Genomic DNA, 19,212 nt, shown 5'->3' with positions numbered 1-19,212 from the left:
TGTTTTCTTTTTTCATGGTTTTCTATACATTTTCAATGGCAATCATATTCTGGATGGGTTGTTTTACCAGTGGTGAGGAGTACGATTAGTGAGTCTGATAGAACAGGTACAGTGGTCGCTGTGGTGTCTGCTACTGATGAAGAAAACAATCCTTTGATCTATTCTTTTGTTGGATACTATCCGGAATTCATGATCGACCCCAAGACAGGAATAATCAAACTTCGAACTCAAGTCGATAGAGAGAAGGCGCCTACGTTAGATATTCTTATAGAAGTTACTGATGGACAATTAACTTCCACAGCAACTGTTTCAGTGACGATTGAAGATGTGAATGAAATGCCATTGTTCGAAAATTCCAACTATGAGTAATACAATCCTCATTTTATTTCTTTCGTGAACATGCCGTAATATCTTGATGAAAAAATATGTTTGAATTTAACTTCATGCCGGTATATGATTTAACTTTTAGATTTTCCGTGGAAGAAAACAAATCCACTGGAACAACAGTTGGAAAAGTATCGGCAGAGGATCCCGACGTGGAAGGTTCTAATGGAGAGGTTCAGTACAAGATTGTCAAGGGAAATGAAAACACACATTACAAGATTGATGCCAGTACTGGAATTATTACTCTGGCATTGCCATTAGATTATGAATCACAAAGAACAGAACTGCTACAGGTGGAAGCCTTTGACCTTGGATCGCCACGTCTCTCAAATGTGTGCACGGTCACCGTCCAAATTCTGGACAAAAACGACGAAACACCAACATTTTTGAGCCTCAAATTAAAAGAAAGAGTGTCAGAAGATACACTAGTTGGACAAACCATAAGTCAAGTTTATGCTTATGACAAGGATTCTTCTGTTGATAATAACAACATGGTCGTTTATAAATCAACGTCAAATGTACCGTTTATAGTAGATTCCTTCAGTGGGGCAGTAAGGGTTTCCAACAATTTAGACAGGGAGAAGGCAGAAAGGTACTTATCTTTGTTAAGAAATCATTTTTCACACAGACTATTCAATATGTATGATATTACCAAGGACAAAAAACGTTTAATTCTTTAATGTAATTTCAAGTAATGCTTCATGAAGTCAAATTGAAATAATGTTCAATTTGTATAGTTGAGTTCTACTGATGAAGACATGGGAATTTTAAACATATTTCAAATCATATCACTTTTTATATATTCAAATTTCGTACGACATAAGTATAATTAGTCGAAACTCGTAAATTTAAAGGGGCATGGTCACGATTTTGGTCAAATTCTCTTTTTCTGTTTTTATTATGTACAATGCTTTAGGAATGCATTTCCAATGACCAAATGAAATTGGAGAGTCAGTAGTGAAGTTATAAGGAAGATACAGGACTTCTTTGTCATGTAAACAAGGCTCGTGCCCTGCTTTTGTTTACATTAGTTCAATATATAGGTAAAATTTCTTTTTCAAGCTGATTTTCCCATCTTCTTATTCAATTCAAGCATGAATAAACAGATCTTAACGTTTACCACATTCGTTTTCGGTCTAAAACTGAAGTTTTCACTTCAACATTTAAAATGTAAACAAACGCTTTGTTTACATTGCAAAGAATTGTAAGCTCTGTAACTCGCTTTTAACTCAACGAATGACACTTAAATTTTGGTTGCCTATTAAAAATGTCTCACTGAAGCATTGTAAACATTAAAATCGGAAAATTAATTTTTGATCAAAATCGTGATCATGCCCCTTTAATGTTGACCCATCATATCGTTGGTATTTAAAAATGATTCAATTACTCAATCTTACACATCTTGTAGGTATGAAATGATCATCACAGCCATAGACAATGGATCCCCCAAGTTGACGGGAACATTGACGTTAGAAATAGATATAACCGATGTAAACGACAATGATCCCATCGTTAGAGGAACGTACATTGCCACTGTTCCTGAGAATGTTCCATTGCACTACGTTGTATTTAGTATCGATGCTTCTGATGCTGACGGAGAAGCATTTGGTACACTGAGGTATGAAATTGTGTCACCTGAAATGAATTCGGTCTTCAAGATAGAAGAAAATACTGGAACCTTACAGACGGCTTCCATGCTAGACAGGGAATCTAGAGACATTTATGAAGTACCAATCAAGGTATCTGACAATGGAAATCCCCCTCGATCAACTACAGTGTCTGCCACAGTGCATGTTTCCGATGTTAATGATGTAGCTCCAAAACCTGCACGACCTTCTTACGATTTTTCAATACCAGAAATGGTTGGAATGAATACTAATGTAGGGAAGATATCAGTTACAGATGATGATTTGGGAATAAATTCAAAACTTGCCTTCTTCATCGCTACCTATTGGAAAGGATCGGAAACTCATTTTAAGGTTAACCAGGATGATGGTGAAGTGTTTACTACAGGGATTCTAGACCGTGAAGTGGATGACAAGTATTCTTTTCTGGTTAGGATAAAAGATGGTGGAACACCTTTTCTGTCATCAGATGTTACAGTAAATATAAAATTAACGGATATCAATGACAACGCACCTGTTTTTCGACGGCCATTTTATTCTACAGCTATTTTTGAAAACCTGACAACAGGGATTAACTTTCTCTCCGCCGGAGCATTTGATGACGATTTAGGAATAAATTCAGAAATAACATACGAAATTGACACTTCGTCTGATGATAATCTCAGAGCCAATTTGTATTTTGGGGTGCATGGAACCACTGGAAATATCTTTTTGCGACGAAAAGTTGACAGAGAGGTTGATCAAAGATTTACGCTAACTATCATAGCAAAGGACAGTGGAGTACCCTCACTGTCATCAGAAGTCAAAGTAAACATACAAATTGAAGACGTAAATGACAACCCTCCAGTGTTCTCTCCCTTGTTTTATAATACAGAGGCGTCGTCTATAAATCTGTGTGACCCTGTTATTACTACCGTGAGAGCAACGGACGCCGACATCGGACGTAATGCCGCTATCAACTATTACATCAATGAAAACGACGATAAAGCGCCGCTCACAGTATCAAATTTTGGTAATTGTCTTACACGTTTAATGATTTTTTAAAATAAAGTTAAAGATCATCTAGCCTTTGCAAAGGAAAGCTTGTCTATTGTAATTTTCATTTAAGTTTATTGTGTGTTTCGTGTGCACATTGTTTTATCAACATTGATGTATTCAAGTTTTAATCATAACAATGTAATAGGTGTGGTAAAAGCAATGACTGACCTGTTGCATCCTAAATACATCATCAAAGTCAATGGACGAGATAATGGGGATCCTCAACTCTGGTCACGTGATCCAGCTTTTGTTCGAATCGATAAATTTGATCCAGATCGAACAGTCATTACATTCTATTTGGGCCTATTACTGTCGGACTATTTGAATAAGGAAATGGATTTGTTGGACCAAGTGGAAAAAGCTCTTAATGAAGTGTACCCCACAGCCTATGTCAGAAGATGGTGCATAGAAGAAAAGGAAACGTGAGTTGAAGAATACCCTAGTTTTACATGAAAACACTACATAAAAGCCTCAATACGATAAGAGTGAAATACGTCTAGTTTCAGTTAATAACAAAATCAATATTACAAATAAAAATCTATAGACATGAAATAATCTCCAAATAAAGATAAAAGTTGGAATTTAGCTTTTTGACAAAAGAAAAAAAAAACACTTTCAATAACCTACCAGTTTATCAATAGTAAATGCCCAATTTTTAGTTTAATTCTTTGTTGCATTCATATATTTATTGCATTAACGTTTAGATCCCTTCTGGTCCACTTGTATGCAGTGAAAAATGATGAGACGAATGACGTCTCTAATTTGGAGAAAGAGAAAGTGTTTGTAACAAATGGAGAATTCCTTGATGTGCTGCAACTGGATCAGAACAAAAGACCAACTATTGATGTTGATGGTAACAAAGTGTTTATATCACAATTATAGTACTTTACATCTCTTATAAATCATGAATGAATTATTCTAACGTATCAAACTCTTGCTTGTTCATTAATACATATAAAAAATAGAAATGTTGGGGTTTTTTTTATTTGTTGTAAACTTTTTTATCTTAACCATGTTGTAAATTTATTTGCTGTTTTTACAAGAGTATAAATGAGAAATTTGATTGGAGAAATGTCGGAGTTAAATCATTTTTATGATAACCGCTATTAATATTTGTAAAACGAAGAAAAATACATATTTTGAATAAATTACGAACCAAATGATATTCCATTATCAAAGCAATGTGTTATAGATTATAATTTATTAAAAGCAAAAAAAATCATTTAAGACGAAAACAGTACTATGTGTTTATAAACGTAAATTTCAAAATGGTTGGTTTTAAGGTAAAAGATGGGGAGATTATGCCGTAATAAAAGCAAGTCAGTACGGAACAGATATAGTATATCCAGAACCAGCTATATCCAGTTTGACGGACAGTTCCTCGGAACTGGTCCTTCCTTTGGGGGTTTCATTACCTCTTTTGGCTCTTGTCGCCATAGCAACCATGATAGTTCTTTACTTTGCTTGGAGAAGGCGATGGTGTCAAAAGAAAGAGTGAGTAATAATGTTAGATCGCATAACACTTGAATAATACCAAAGAATATGAAATAAACCCATCTAATAGTTGAAAGTAAATTTTGTAAGATTGCATGAATTTGTTGATGAAGAGTAAAATTGGCATTAAATGTAGAGAGAAAATACTTAATTTTAATTTGCTAAGGAGCATCTAGGATTCTTCAACTTATTTACAATCCTTATTAGACAATTATGTACCAATCAAATCGTTTAAAAACAATACATACACTTTTTCATGAATTTTAAGTACATGTACATTTTTACAGAAGCAATTCCAAGACAAAAGTCACCGATAAAAATGGCAAAACATCTCTCGAAAAGGAAAATTCATTGGTGTCAAATGACGACAGTTCAATCAATCCACTGACAAGACAGATATCTGGACCTTTCATACCGACATTTTCTGACAAGCCTCAAGAGACTTGGTCAACAAAGGAACAAGAGAACTGGTCGAAAAGAGAATCCTCTCCTGTTAACCAGAAGTCCAATCAACCAATCGGAACAATGACTCCGCCAGATGGCGCCTCAAATTCTAACACTGAACAAAATGAACACGGCAAAAAAAAGCTTGGAATTGAAACAGGTATTGGCTGATATATGTGTTAGGTAAAATATCAGTATATAATTAATCTATAAATTAAAAAATCATTATGTTTCCTGTTAGTTACAGAAGTAGATAGCAATTTCAAATATCAATCAGTTCTATGATATTAAATCACTTAAATTCACCTGAAGACACTTAATTACTGAAACCCAACGAATACACATAATCACTGATATATGACAATATATTAAATTACTGAAACACATCAGAATACACTTAACCACCATTTTCTCTTTAGTAACAGGGTGGATGTTTGAGGAAGACCCGGTGACTAAAGTAAAGAACTGGATTCGTTAACCAATGAATATCACCTTGCTCTTCTACCACAGATCAAATCTTTTTGAATGAACAATTTTACGCTGTGAATTGACTTTTGTGTTTTTAGATTTAGAATAATCATTTGCTTTGCAAAACTCGATCTTATTTAAGACCAATTCTCTGTAAGAATCAAAATTCGGTGGCCACGCATAGTCACGGATTTTCTTCATACTTGACAATTTGATAGACTTTGGTGAGTGAAAAAGCCTAACACCATTTGTTTGTTGCTATGTGGTCCCGTTGCCATGGTAACCGAGGGTAAAGATGTAAAAATGGCATTTTAATGCTTATTTGAGAACATATTGTGAGTAATGTGCAGAACTTGGGGTTTCCAGGGTAGAATATATTATTAAAAATAGTTGTCATTTTTCAAAAGAAAGAAAAAAATTCATGGAGAAACGCATATTTTTAGAGCGTTTCCATGGTTACTAAACAGAAATTTTAAAATCTGTTTTCTTCATCTAATTTGAATAAAAAGTGCAAATCTTAGATTTTTTGGTATACACTATGATGATCGTGCAATTAAAAAGTTAAATATGAAAATTGAGAACCGTTGCTATGGTAACAAGCTTAAAAATAAGGAAAGTTATAATATTTTTAGGCATCTTTGAATGTATATTATTCACTTATAATGAATAAATATATAAAATCAAAGGGTGAGAAAAAATAAAGTATATCCTTAACTTTAATGACAGTTGAAAAAAATCTAAAATATTCTAAAAATAACTGCCGTTGCTATGGACTTTTGAAAAAGTAAGAATTTCTGTGTGATTTTTTACCCAACTTAATTTTCCATAGCAACAACACTTCTCTGTTCCAAAACAAAGGCTTTTGTGGTGTATAATAAAAATTTAGATATATTTTTACAAGTTCCAACTTAAACAATTGCAAATAAATTCTAAAATCAGGAATGAAAGCATATCAAAATAATCTTCAATTTCTCAGTTTTTCTTAATTTTTTGCCTTGTTGCCATAGCAACGGATGTCAATTTTCATGATAAAATATATTGCATGGACATTGATATGGATGTATAAATTTAACAGTTTCCCATTTGGGCTAATTAAAAAACCGCAGAAAACTGATTTCAAAAATTTGTAACGGTTTCCATGGTTACATTTTAAAAGTATTGGTTTCTCCATCAATTTTCTTATATAATTAAATAATTGAAAATAGGACAAAGGCTGTTTTATGTGTTTGATAGTTAACATTAGTGGGCAAAATCTTCTAATATGGCTTCAAAGTAGGCAAGTTTTGCTATTTTCCCATCTTTAGCCTCGATTACCATGGCAACGGTTACCCCCAGCAACCAACTTTTAGCGGTTTTTTGCGTTTAACACCTAGGTGTGTCCATGTTTGAAATATAAGGAAAATTGGTGACTATGCGTGGCCAGACCCTTTTATTAATCATTGATTCTTACATAGAATTGATCTTAAATAAACTTTATTTGAATAAGTCATCGTAGATATTTGTGTAAATGATATAATTTAAGTAAACCTAACATTACACATTACAAACGAACATTTCTTATAGATTATACATCAAAAGGATTAAAAACTATATATTTTTATCTTCCTTTAGTTACTGTAAAATCATTATATTTCGTGGTGGCTCAATTTTCATTGAATTCATGGGTATACCTCTCATCAACGAACTAACATCCTCCACGAATTATTAAATTAGGGTTATAAAGTCATATTTACTTTTAAAGGAACAAGAGAATACACGAAATTACGTCCCTACGAAATTGTAAAATTTAAGCAATCCATGAAAATTGGCCCCCACGGATTTTAATGATTTCACAGTAGTTGAATAGTTTGGTTGACAATGGATCTCTGTGAAAAGCTGCAAGTGTGCAGCGACATATACGTACAGATATCGGACAATAAACGGAATGCTGTTACAAGTTTGATAACTTGTACGGCTAATTCGTTTACTTTTCCATTTCATAGAGTTCCAGCAAAGTCGTGTACTCATATTTGTTAATCTACTCAGGTTCATTATAGCTCTAGTTTACATATTATAAGCGGAAGAATGTTTAAACCATTTTCTGATCTTTTTTTTTCATTTCAGCTTTTGATCATGATACTTAGGATATTTTAACTTATATGCGTTCCATCTAGCTTTGAAAGCATATTAAAGCCGCTACGTTGAAGTAAGAATAATCATTTATTGTAAAAACTTGTATACTATATAGTAATCAAACGCATTTAACCAGAATGTGCAGATGAAAGTTGTGGAAGTTTTGCTTTTATATTACGAATACGAAGGAATTAAAATGACTGTATTTCTCTTGTTTTGTCTCCATTCTATTGTATTAGCTTCCCACCGTTACACATGTTACGTCAGATAAAAAAAAAGCAAATTGCATTTAGTAAAAATATTTATTTAAGCTATCATCTGGCGTTTGTTTTTTATTTTATTTTTCTTTTAATTTGATTTGGTAGGGTTGGTTATTCTGTGTGCATGTAATTATGTTTCGACTTCTTTTTTGGTTTATATTAATTATTTCATAGCATGGTTTTAACGCGTATTTAAATTTTTATAATCTTTTTAAAAAGCCTTTAATTATTTATATCATGTTGTTAATGACATATGTTTGCATTTTAATAAAATTCATTCTTTGATGGGTCATGCAGGGATGAAGGCAGCGATAAAATACCGGTATAATTATGAATAACTCTCATCAGTGTGTTAATTACGGTTGTACATAGTCTTTAAGTTCATAGCCCATATGAACCCCACATTTCGATCGATGTGTATCTCATTTAACGATAAGGTCAAGGTTTGTCGACTGAAGGAAGGTTAACATTTAAGAAATGCTAAAAGAGGCCAGTTGATTTTTTTTTTCATGCAATTTCACTCCTAACACTCATTGACTTATATTTACATCTACGGAGTGCAAGTATGATTCCCTTCTATTTTTTGCGGAAACTTTTAGTTAATTCAAGGTTCGATAAAAACAGCCAGACTGAAATTTACAAGCCCCGTTTATCGATTGGTCGAAATCTACAGTGGCTGAAACTGACAGAAAACTGACAGGACTGAAATCGACACGCCTTGTTTATCGATTGGTTGAAACCTACAGCGACCTAAGAAAAATCGCAAACTGCACGAAATAATCATAATGATGTCAAACTCAAAGTCTAACAGAGGACGCTTCTGCTGTTTCTTTTAGCTAACGTACTTATGTTTATTATTTTGGCATGTTGTAAATTTTGAATTTACCGGGTGGTAGTAAATTCAAAATTTTCAACATGGCAATTTTAAAACAGTAATTTTGTGAATTTTTGTGACTTTTTATGATCAATTTATTAATGAGTTAAAAGAAAGATATGTAAATATAAACAATAAATGCTTTCTTTGATTATTCATGCTGGTTATGACGGCAGTGATCGTTGCAGAAAAAACAAGTATTCCTTTTAATGGAATGATCGGCAATAATGATATATTGATAGCTAGAAGCAATCAACATGATCAGTTTGATGTAAAATAATTTAAAAAGTACTGTATTTTTACAAAATATAGAATATTAATTTTAATCTGTACACCATAATTTCATCATTATAAACCGTCAACAAATTTAATTTTGAAATAAATTTGGGGAAAGCCGTTCGAAAAGTCCATGTCTAGTTTTATATTTTTAACGTAATTATTAAATGTTAATGTATCTTCTTCTTCTTCAGAATACTGAGTAGGGCTATTCAAAGAGCATTAACACGTATACAAAGAAAGAGTTGTATTAAAATAATTTAATGCGACTGAAAAACATTGAATGCCATTATATAAATAGTGCCTGTTTGGGACAGGCACTATTTATTTTGTTATGCTGAATGTCTTAATTTTAAAGAAAACATCACTGCTTTTAGATAGGAATAACGTGAATTCTAAGGCGAACCGTACGCGCATGATTTTCGCGCATGTAACAATTCGTAATGTTACCCGTTGCTAAGTGCGTTGCTAACGCTGAGGATAATAGAACAGATTATGAACTGCGTCTAAACCAATCAGATTTCAGTTATAACAACATAACTTGCTATTGAGGTCGCATTATAACGTAACCTAGTTTATAAATCAATCCGTCTTCCTAGCTACTATTATGCAACATCAATAGATCGAGGTCAGTTCATGGAGCATCTTCTTATGATTAAGGTCAGTTCATTGAGGTCAACTGCATTACTGAATGAATCTTTCGATCGAAATTCTTACGCGTGACAAAATATGCATTATTGAATAATAAATAACAGGTCGAACTGTATTTTATGTATGTTTGAATCTCTTAAGGTAAATGAATTGAAATACAACTGAGTAAAATGTTATATAAATACTAAACCAAACTTCAAGTTTTTATAAGAACTACTTATGCAAGCAGAATGTGTGCGCACGTGGAAGCATTTGCCGGATGCCTCATATGGACACAACAGTGATCGGCCGAAGCCGATCACAAAAATTCCATTTTCTTTAGATGGTTTATCCATAACTAACATATTTCATATCTAATAGATTGTAAGTTTGAGCACTAAAATCTTAATGTGATTTTAAGGAGTTTACTTAATAATAAAGATTCATTTTTGAAATCTTAAAAAAATTAATTTAAATAAATTTATTATATGTTGAAGTTAACATTGAAGTATATGGGGAAAATGCATTTTTTAATATATTTCTTTAGTACAAGTAATTTTCTTACATTTTTCTTGGTAAAAAAAATGCAAAAGCTTTCACTTTCTCCAAATATGCAAAAATAATTCATAGTTTACCATACCTGTTTTTACAAAATGTTTTGTTTTTTTATATTTTTCCTAAAGGGCAGACAACTCTTTGAAAAAGTTTTAAGTGCAAAAAGTTCATTGACTTGTCTACATACATACACCCGAGTTGGTTTATGTCAGCTTCATAATAGCTTTAAAATACGTATTTGATGGAGTATAGATCACTCAAAATTGTTAAATTCGCCTTAGTTATGGATGGACTACCTTAATGGTTTTGGGGTTTTTTTGCTTTGTTTTTTGGTGTTTTTTTTTTTTTGCAATGTCACCACCTTCACTCTCTGCATGAAGCATTTTATTGTTTAAGTGACACTGAATAGTGAACTATTAATGGAAAATCGTAAATCATGGAATAGCTTACCGTTAATCGGTTGGGCCAATGGAACAAATTCATTCATCAGCATGAAAATGAAAAAAAATTATTTTAACGCAATTTCTTTTCCATTCCTCAAGCAGTTGAAATCATAACCAAGTTAAATTGGATAGAGGTATAATGTAACGCCCCAGGGCTGAGATTGTGGTCAGCAGGCGTAAATCATAATAACTGTTAAAACAAAATGCCACTGTCCTGTCCGTTAATATTTATCTGTAATGGATGTCGACAAACTCCTGATGTTATAAGTAATTACATTTGATATACATCTTTATTTTTTACCTTTTCCATTTTATAAGCATGAGATAACAAATACATTTTTCTATGTTGGTCACATACTTACGATCCGAAAGGATATTATTAACGGATATATCATCTTTTTGTTGAAAGCAACTTTTAAAAGTCTTTTTTATCACATTTTAATTTTGAAAGTAGACTTTAAGAAAACTGCAAGATTGCGGCGTTTGGTAAGGAATGTGATATGTGACAAATGTGTGTCATTTGATATGATTAATCGATTAATCGGTAGGAACGAATATCGAATTGCGATCGATTAACCGGCTGACAATTCAGCAATCGGGTGTCATATTGAGTTAAGATATATCAAGAATTTCCGTTTATTCGATATCATTTATTTCATACATTTCAATATGTACGTCTATACGGATGTGAATCACTGTGCAGCAAAATTTATATAAAGTGTTGTTAAATGTATATGTATGTTTCAATGAACAGTGAAAATGATGCATCACGATTTTACATGTGTGCACATGTTCTTATAATAACGGAGTAGGTGAGAGTCGACAGGGTCAAAGGTTATTTGTTTTTTATTTCCCGCTGTAGACAGTTTAGTGAAATAACTTGAATCGATGCCGTCAGATTAAAGTGGGCCAGTCATTCGTTGTTCTTGACCAGATCCTAGTTTCCAAGAACTCCCCTTCTCTAGCTTCCGTTAACCTTTGGTCCCCCTCGTAAACCATGGCGCCCCACTGACCTTCATATCAGCATCAGTTACCTCTATACCTGGTACAGGTATATAAAATGTCACGCAGGTACAACATGCACCTATATCTATCCGTAAATCTCGCAGGACGTCCACAAATTTTCGTGTCTAAAGAGAAAGAGTGACCCTTAAGTCCGTTGGGTAAGATTACTTAGATTTTCATGAACTGTATTTATTTTAATTGCATATGTTTCTTTGGTGTATGAAACCTCAATATTTCAAAACATTTCAAAACAAATTTTTTAATTCCTTCCTTTACCTTACATTTTTTTAATGGTAATATGAAAAAGATTTCGTATAAGTCTGTTGAAAACACTTTTTTTTTTTATTATATTCTATTATTTTTTATTTATTCTATTATTTAGTTTAAACAATATTTTATTGATAATTTACAATAGCAGGTACATGTATTTGGCATAAAGTACAATAAGATTGGGAAACAAGCCAAAAGGCTTATACAAATCCCTCTCTTAGATAAGAAAAAATATGAGAGGTGCAAATTACATGTATGTATGATTAAATAAAGAATATGAGAGCTTATATAAAAGAGGAGATAAAGACATCCAATATATGTATCAATCAAGACTAGACATTTTGACATATGCATGAGTTTGAGAGTTGGAATTACAAATGCATTTATTTTTAAACTAGTGAGCTAATCGACCCACGAACGTATAACTTCATGTTATACTATAAGGAAAACAATACAATTATGTTCATAACAATTTAAAGTAAAACACCAAAGGAAATACATGTATGAAATACATCCCTGTATAAATATATCCTAGATGCGTTTTCATATTTAGAGAATATAATTAAGTAAAAAAAGTGTCGAGGTTACACTAGGTACCCTGAAATCGTTTACTGTCGATGATAAATTTTTGGACCATATAAAAAATGTATTTATTATCATTATCGCTAAGATTGGGAGATCCAAAGAGTAATATGTTTACATTTGTTGGATCTCGAAGTTTGTTAATTGTTTCACTACGTATTACATTATAATTTGGGCAATATAAAAGATAGTGGTCATTACTTTCAATTGAACCGCATGTGCATAAGGGGGAGGGGCAGAGGTTTCTGCGGAACATATAAAGTTTCAGGGCGCTGCACTCTAATCTTAACTGGGAATGTAGAATTTGTCCTTTTCTGGATCCAAAATTATAATAATCGTTATAATTCTATTATTTGTGACATATGATACTACTAAAGCAACGAAAATAACGGAAAAAAACATAAGCAAAACAATTTTAATTTTTTCTTAAAACTTACAAAATTGCATTACAGTATATCTTTACTTCTTTCTTTTAGATAACTAGACTTGGCCAAAAGATGCAGGGTCTCTTGTTGCCAGCAGTTATTTTCGTCTTCATCATAAAGGTTCAAACACTGCACAGTAAGTATGTTTATAGATTTTTTTATGTGATTTCAAACAGTTGGGTCTTTGGATAATTTACGAAGAGTTATCTGAAAACAGATATTTCAATAATGAAAACGAAACACCCAAATGAAACACATGTATATAAAAGAAGAAAAAGGAATAGTTGAACCGCCCTTACTTGCTTATTATATTAACAAATGAATTCAAACCAAGTTTTATTTATTACTCATGATTTTTTTTTTAAATTACTGTCACTCATTTACCAATAATTTAGAAACGTCCAGTATACTTTACATTTTCAAGGTAATTTATTATTAAATTAACTTTTAAAGATTTTAATGTTATCAATAATATAATAAAGATGTAGTTGTGAATTTTCAACAGCTACCAACATAAAAATATATCAGCATCTGTTCAATAAAAATAAAATTCAAATATAATGTTACAGTAGAACAACCAATTGGATCATATGAACATTATGGCGTAAAAGACCCGAGTTACAAGGGGATAAATTGGAAAAAACTCAGCAAAGGTAATGAAAAGCCAGAGACAGGGTTAAACAGGGGATCCGGAAGTGACAGCGGGTCCGGAAGTGACAAGAAGTATGGAGGAACTGACGGCAGTTCTGAAAGTGGCAGTAGATCCGGTAGTGACAGCAGTTCCGAAAGTGACAAGAAAAATGGAAAAAGATTAGGGTCAAGAAGTGATGACAGCTCCGAAAGTGGCAGTAGATCCGGAAGTGACAGCAGTTCCGGAAGTAATAGGAAGTATAGAGGACGATTTGGGTCAGGAAGTGATAGCAATTCTGGAAGCAGCGAACGCTATAACAGAAGAAATAACAGGAAATACAGGGGCTCTTCGTCAGGTCGTTCTTCCGAGGGGTCCGGAAGCGGAAGTACCGAGGATACTCGTGCCTCCAAAAAAGGGTCATCAGAGCGAGATCGAGGCAATCTTATTTACGACAATAAAGCAGGTGGCCCCTACTTCTACAAAGAAAGCAAAAGCTCTCAATACCCTGGTCTAAGAGTTGTTGAGAAGTATGGTGCCATGAAAGACAATGGAGGAATGTTTTATCCTAGGTTTGACTGGCCAGCAAATTGGGGAGGGTTTGGCGATTATGGCGGAGGCGTATTCGGAAATTATGACTACATTCAATATTCAAACGGACCAATGGCCGAACAGAACTGGCTTAACATGATTAACAATTATCGCTTTTAATATGATATACAGGTCGCAGGATTATATCACAGTGCGTAGCGATAGTTAAATTAATTGCCGAGTTAAAATTCCATTTGCTATCAATGTTCGATTTCAAAATCATCTGTCGAGATAATTCATTCAATAGTAACGATTTTAGTAGTATGACAGTTAATGGTTAGAATCAGTTTTTAACAATGTTATTAAACGTCCTGATTTAATTACTAGTATCAATTGTTGTCTATTCATACGCCCCAATTACTTCCTTATCTGTATATCTTTATATAGTGTCAAAAAGGTTTCCTGCCAACGCGCGTGCGGATAACTCGTTATCAAGATCTAACGTACACGTTGTCGTAACAACAGTAATTTTGAAACCAACACGTTTCGATAACACAAAGATATACTAAGAAAATATACGGAAAGGGTCATTTGTTATATTTACATAAAACTCCGATCGTGTTTACCTATAGATACTGAAACTTAAGGTTGCATGGGACACCTGGATTTTGACGCAAGACATATCGAAATTTACAATAAAATCCATATGATATAAATCCTATATTTTCTTGGGTCAGAGCGTTTACTACGAATCTGCAAGTCTCTAGTTCGAATCCCATGTGGGTTTTTTAAAATCATATTTACCTTTCCAAAAATTTTTAAAACAAAGTTTTGGTCAAATACAGTAAAAAATTTCAATTCTAAACCAGTGAAAGTATCTTGTTAATAATGTAATTTAAACCACATTAATATTGACTTGTGTCCCATACCACCCTAACACCAAATCACAATCTCGATCTCGACAGATTAAATTAAAATCAGTTAATCTGTGTATAAATTACATTCCTTGAACATTTATTTAAAACTGCCCTCACATGCACTGTATAAAACTGTTGTATGTTATGTAATTCTTCTGCAGTGCTTGCTTCTTTCTTACTCCCATGACCCAAAAAAGGTAGCATTTCAGTATTGGCACTACGCTACAAACTCAGATTTTGCCAATTTTACTTCAAAGCAAAGTCCTATTTATAAAGACATGTATATATTTTGTCGTTTTTATTGCAATGATAATAGTATATCAGAAATGTATACATAACATATATTGTTTCACAAAGGAAAAAAAAAAGAAATCAAATTCTTCTAAATTAAAACATAGAGTAGATATTTCTATTGGAATGTTAAAGGTTTGGTAAATCACATGCATTAATTAATTCATTATTACAGCAGCGGTACTTCAATATCACATGGCTAAGATATATTGCACAAAGTAACACAACCTTGACGAAGACTGGCTTTATATTACTCAAAATCACCCTCCTTATAATACAGTATAATAACTTGCTAGACAGGCCACAACACAAATCTCAAATCAACCAAGGGTATACACCTTTATAATGTGTCTAAAAAAGTTGTTTAAATGTGTTTCTCTAAAGGCGAATCATAAACTTGATATTGTATGCATGAAAAACCTTTGTTGTTTATGTAAATAATGTAACCACTGTGTAGATGATATGTATGGTGTTAATAAAGTTTATATCATAAATATCATTTTTGTTTCCAACTGAAAAACTTGGACTGACTCTGATGAAAATTTTCATTTAGATTACAAATGAGCATCAATAGATGCGATGTAGTTGAGAAAAAAGGCCTCAAAGTTTAATTTTCAATAGAATAAAAAAAACAGTTCTTGAACTCATTACTTGTCATAATAAAATTTTGTAAAACTTTTGATACAATGAACAACTTTCAAGACATCCTTTTATTGAAGGTTAAAAAAAAGCTTTCTTTTGTTATCTTGACACTAACTCATATTAAGTTAAATACATAGGATATATATATATATAAAATTTACACAAATAAAAAATAATTTACAAATTATTTAGTAAACAATCAATGTTTCATAAAAACAGTGGATCAACTTCAAAAAAGGTTTGAACTTTGAACTTTTGATTGTTACTATAATTGACAGGTTTGAACTTTAGATTGGTACTATTAATAATTTTAAATACTCACATATATACTGAATATTGATAATTGATAAATGTTTGTGAGACTGTTTTCATTAGAGACATCTGAACTGGGGAGAACAAGTGGTCCTTGTCCAAATACAGGAAATTAAATACAGTAAAATATCTGTCATGCCAAAAGTGGTTACAGTTGCTACAGAGAATTCAAGGATACCGTATATCCGGTCATTTTGGCAATGATATAATTTTTGGTTTTTTTTGCGACCTCTTTTAAATCGCAAATAATTGAAAACACAGAAACTATATCCTGTATTATTTTCTATAAGAAACTTTTTAAATCACAAAAAATGACTGACACAAATTAAAAATGTTACAGATTTTCCCCATTTTCGCAAATTTTGTGACATGTGAAAAAAATCGGATATACGGTAATAAACTGATGACACCAAAAATTTCAGTGAAAATACAGTTTAAAGTCAATGGATAATTATTTATATTACTGCATAAAATGTTAAAAATATGTAAAATATGTCTGAACAAAATAAAAAATTACATACATGATATATTCATGTGCAAGTTGGAGAATTCATTTTTAATATACACAATTTATTCATAAATAACTCTAACTCAAAGCCCATTAAATCACAAGAGAGAGTTATTCACACATTTGTTTGCATAAAAGCTTTCTGAAATCCAAAGGCACAACTTTAAACTCTAATAAAAGAAACCTTGAACACATCTTGTTGTGAATCCTGATAAAATTTACATGTTCTTCTTCTCAATAAACCCATAGAAAATCACTCAATTTCAAAAACTTTCTCTCCGAATTTTTTTTTTGGCAAGACCAGTGGAGTATTCAACAAGATTTCTTCCTCCTTCTTTTTCTAGAATACTTAACATATTTCTAAGGAAAAAAATTAATGCCAATCAAATTTAAACTTGTCAACATCTAATACACCAAATTACCTAGACTTGACAATATGCCAGTTTCCATGGTCTTCTAATTTTTATATGGCACAACACTTACTCTAAATCTTGATCAATAGCCTAGATCTGAATTAAAATACCTAAAATAAAAACACATGACGAATGTAGATTTCAATCTTTTGATCAACAGAAAATCACAACCCACCAAAAAACAAGAGGCCCAGGGGCCACATCGCTCACCTGAGCAACAATTGCCTTAATTCTGATCAAATTAGCATTACAGTATCAAAATATCTTGACAACTAAGTACAGTAGATCTTGCTAAAAAAATAGAAAATCTGTCAATTTTTATCCACCTCTTTTTTTGGGTAAATACCAAGCCCCTTTTGTTGTTGTACCTGTAAGAAGATTTTTCTCTATTCCAATTTACCCCCCCCCCCCCCCTCCATTTCGTGGCCCCCCTTTTCTCTAGGGAATCATGGTTTCATCAAACTTAAATCTGCATAACCTGTGCTTTCACACTAAGTACTGAGTTTTGGACCGAAAACTTTCCCAGAATATTTTTAAAGATTTTTCTCTATATATTCCTATGTAAAAATTCAAACTGCCGTCACGGCCCAGCCCTATCACTAGGGACTGTGATTTTGCAAACTTGAATTTACACTATCCGAGGATGCCTCTACACAAGTTTAGGCTTTTCTGGCCAAATAGTCTTTAAAAAGAAGATAATAAAGATTTTTTCTATATATTCCTATGTAAAAATTCATCCCCCATTGTGGCCTCACCATACCCCATGACTATTATTTAAACAAACTTGAATCTTTACGATCTTGGGATGCTTCCACTTAAATTTGGGCTTTCCTGGCCTTATAGTTTTGAGAAGAAGATTTTTAAAGATTTTCTCTATATATAAAAATTTATCCCCCATTGTGGCCCCGCCCTACCCCCAGGGACCATGATTTGAACAAACTTGAATCTACATTATCTGAGGATGGTTACAATTTGAGCTTTCTTGGCCATAAAGTTTTGAAAAGAAATTTTTTTAAAGATTTTCTCTATATATTCCTATATAAAAATTCATCCCCTAATTGTGGCCCCACCCTACCCCTGGGGACCATGATTTGAACAAACTTGAATCTACACTATCTGAGGATGCTTCCACTCAAGTTTAAGCTTTTCTGGCCTTATAGTTTTTGAGAAGAAGATTTTTAAAAAAATTTTCGATATATTCCTATGTAAAACATGACCCCCCTCTTGTGGCCCCACCCTACCCCCGGGGACCATAATTTGAACAAACTTGAATCTACACTACCTGAGGATGCTTCCATTTTAATTTGAGCTTTTCTGGCCTGATAGTTTTTTAGAAGAAGATTTTTAAAGATTTTGTCTATATATTTCTATGTAAAACTTGATCCCCTAATTGTGGCCCCACCCTACCCCTGGGGAGCATGATTTGAACAAACTTGAATCTACACTATCTGAGGATGCTTCCACTCAAATTTAAGCTTTTCTGACCTTATAGTTTTTGAGAAGAAGATTTTTTAAAAAAAATTCTGTATATTCCTATGTAAAACATGACCCCCCTCTTGTGGCCCCACCCTACCCCCGGGGACTATAATTTGAACAAACTTGAATCTACACTACCTGAGGATGCTTCCATTTTAATTTGAGCTTTTCTGGCCTGATAGTTTTTTAGAAGAAGATTTTTAAAGATTTTGTCTATATATTTCTATGTAAAACTTGATCCCCTAATTGTGGCCCCACCCTAGCCCCGGAGACCATGATTTGAACAAACTTGAATCTACACTACCTGAGGAAGCTTCCACTTTTATTTGAGCTTTTCTGGCCTAATAATTTTTTAGAAGAAGATTTTTAAAGATTTTCTCTATATATTCCTATGTAAAACTTGATCCCCCCATTGTGGCCCCACCCTACCCCTGGGGACCATGATTTGAACAAACTTGAATCTACACTACCTGAGAAAGCTTCCACTTTGATTTGAGCTTCTCTGGCCTAATAATGTTTTAGAAGAAGATTTTTAAAGATTTTCTCTATATATTCCTATGTAAAACTTGATCCCCCCATTGAGGCCCCACCCTACCCCCGGGGACCATG

General features: G+C 32.8%; 1 protein-coding gene across 1 annotated transcript; it reads left to right on the top strand.

Moving 5' to 3' along the window:
- The first annotated feature begins 443 nt into the window (after positions 1–443).
- Positions 444–15,411, top strand: LOC128158317 (cadherin EGF LAG seven-pass G-type receptor 3-like). The gene is made up of 7 exons (XM_052821100.1): positions 444–976; positions 1,793–3,021; positions 3,193–3,469; positions 3,752–3,900; positions 4,331–4,541; positions 4,829–5,145; positions 13,458–15,411. Exons 1-7 carry the CDS (start codon positions 444–446, stop codon positions 14,222–14,224), a joined length of 3,483 nt encoding a protein of 1,160 aa, XP_052677060.1. The 3' UTR covers positions 14,225–15,411.
- Positions 15,412–19,212: the final 3,801 nt, after the last annotated feature.

This window comes from Crassostrea angulata, chromosome 8, assembly GCF_025612915.1.
Source record: "Crassostrea angulata isolate pt1a10 chromosome 8, ASM2561291v2, whole genome shotgun sequence".
Lineage (NCBI taxonomy): Eukaryota > Metazoa > Mollusca > Bivalvia > Ostreida > Ostreidae > Magallana > Magallana angulata.
The sequence above is the reverse complement of the archived record's forward strand: the minus strand, read 5'-3'. Positions and strand labels throughout refer to the sequence as shown.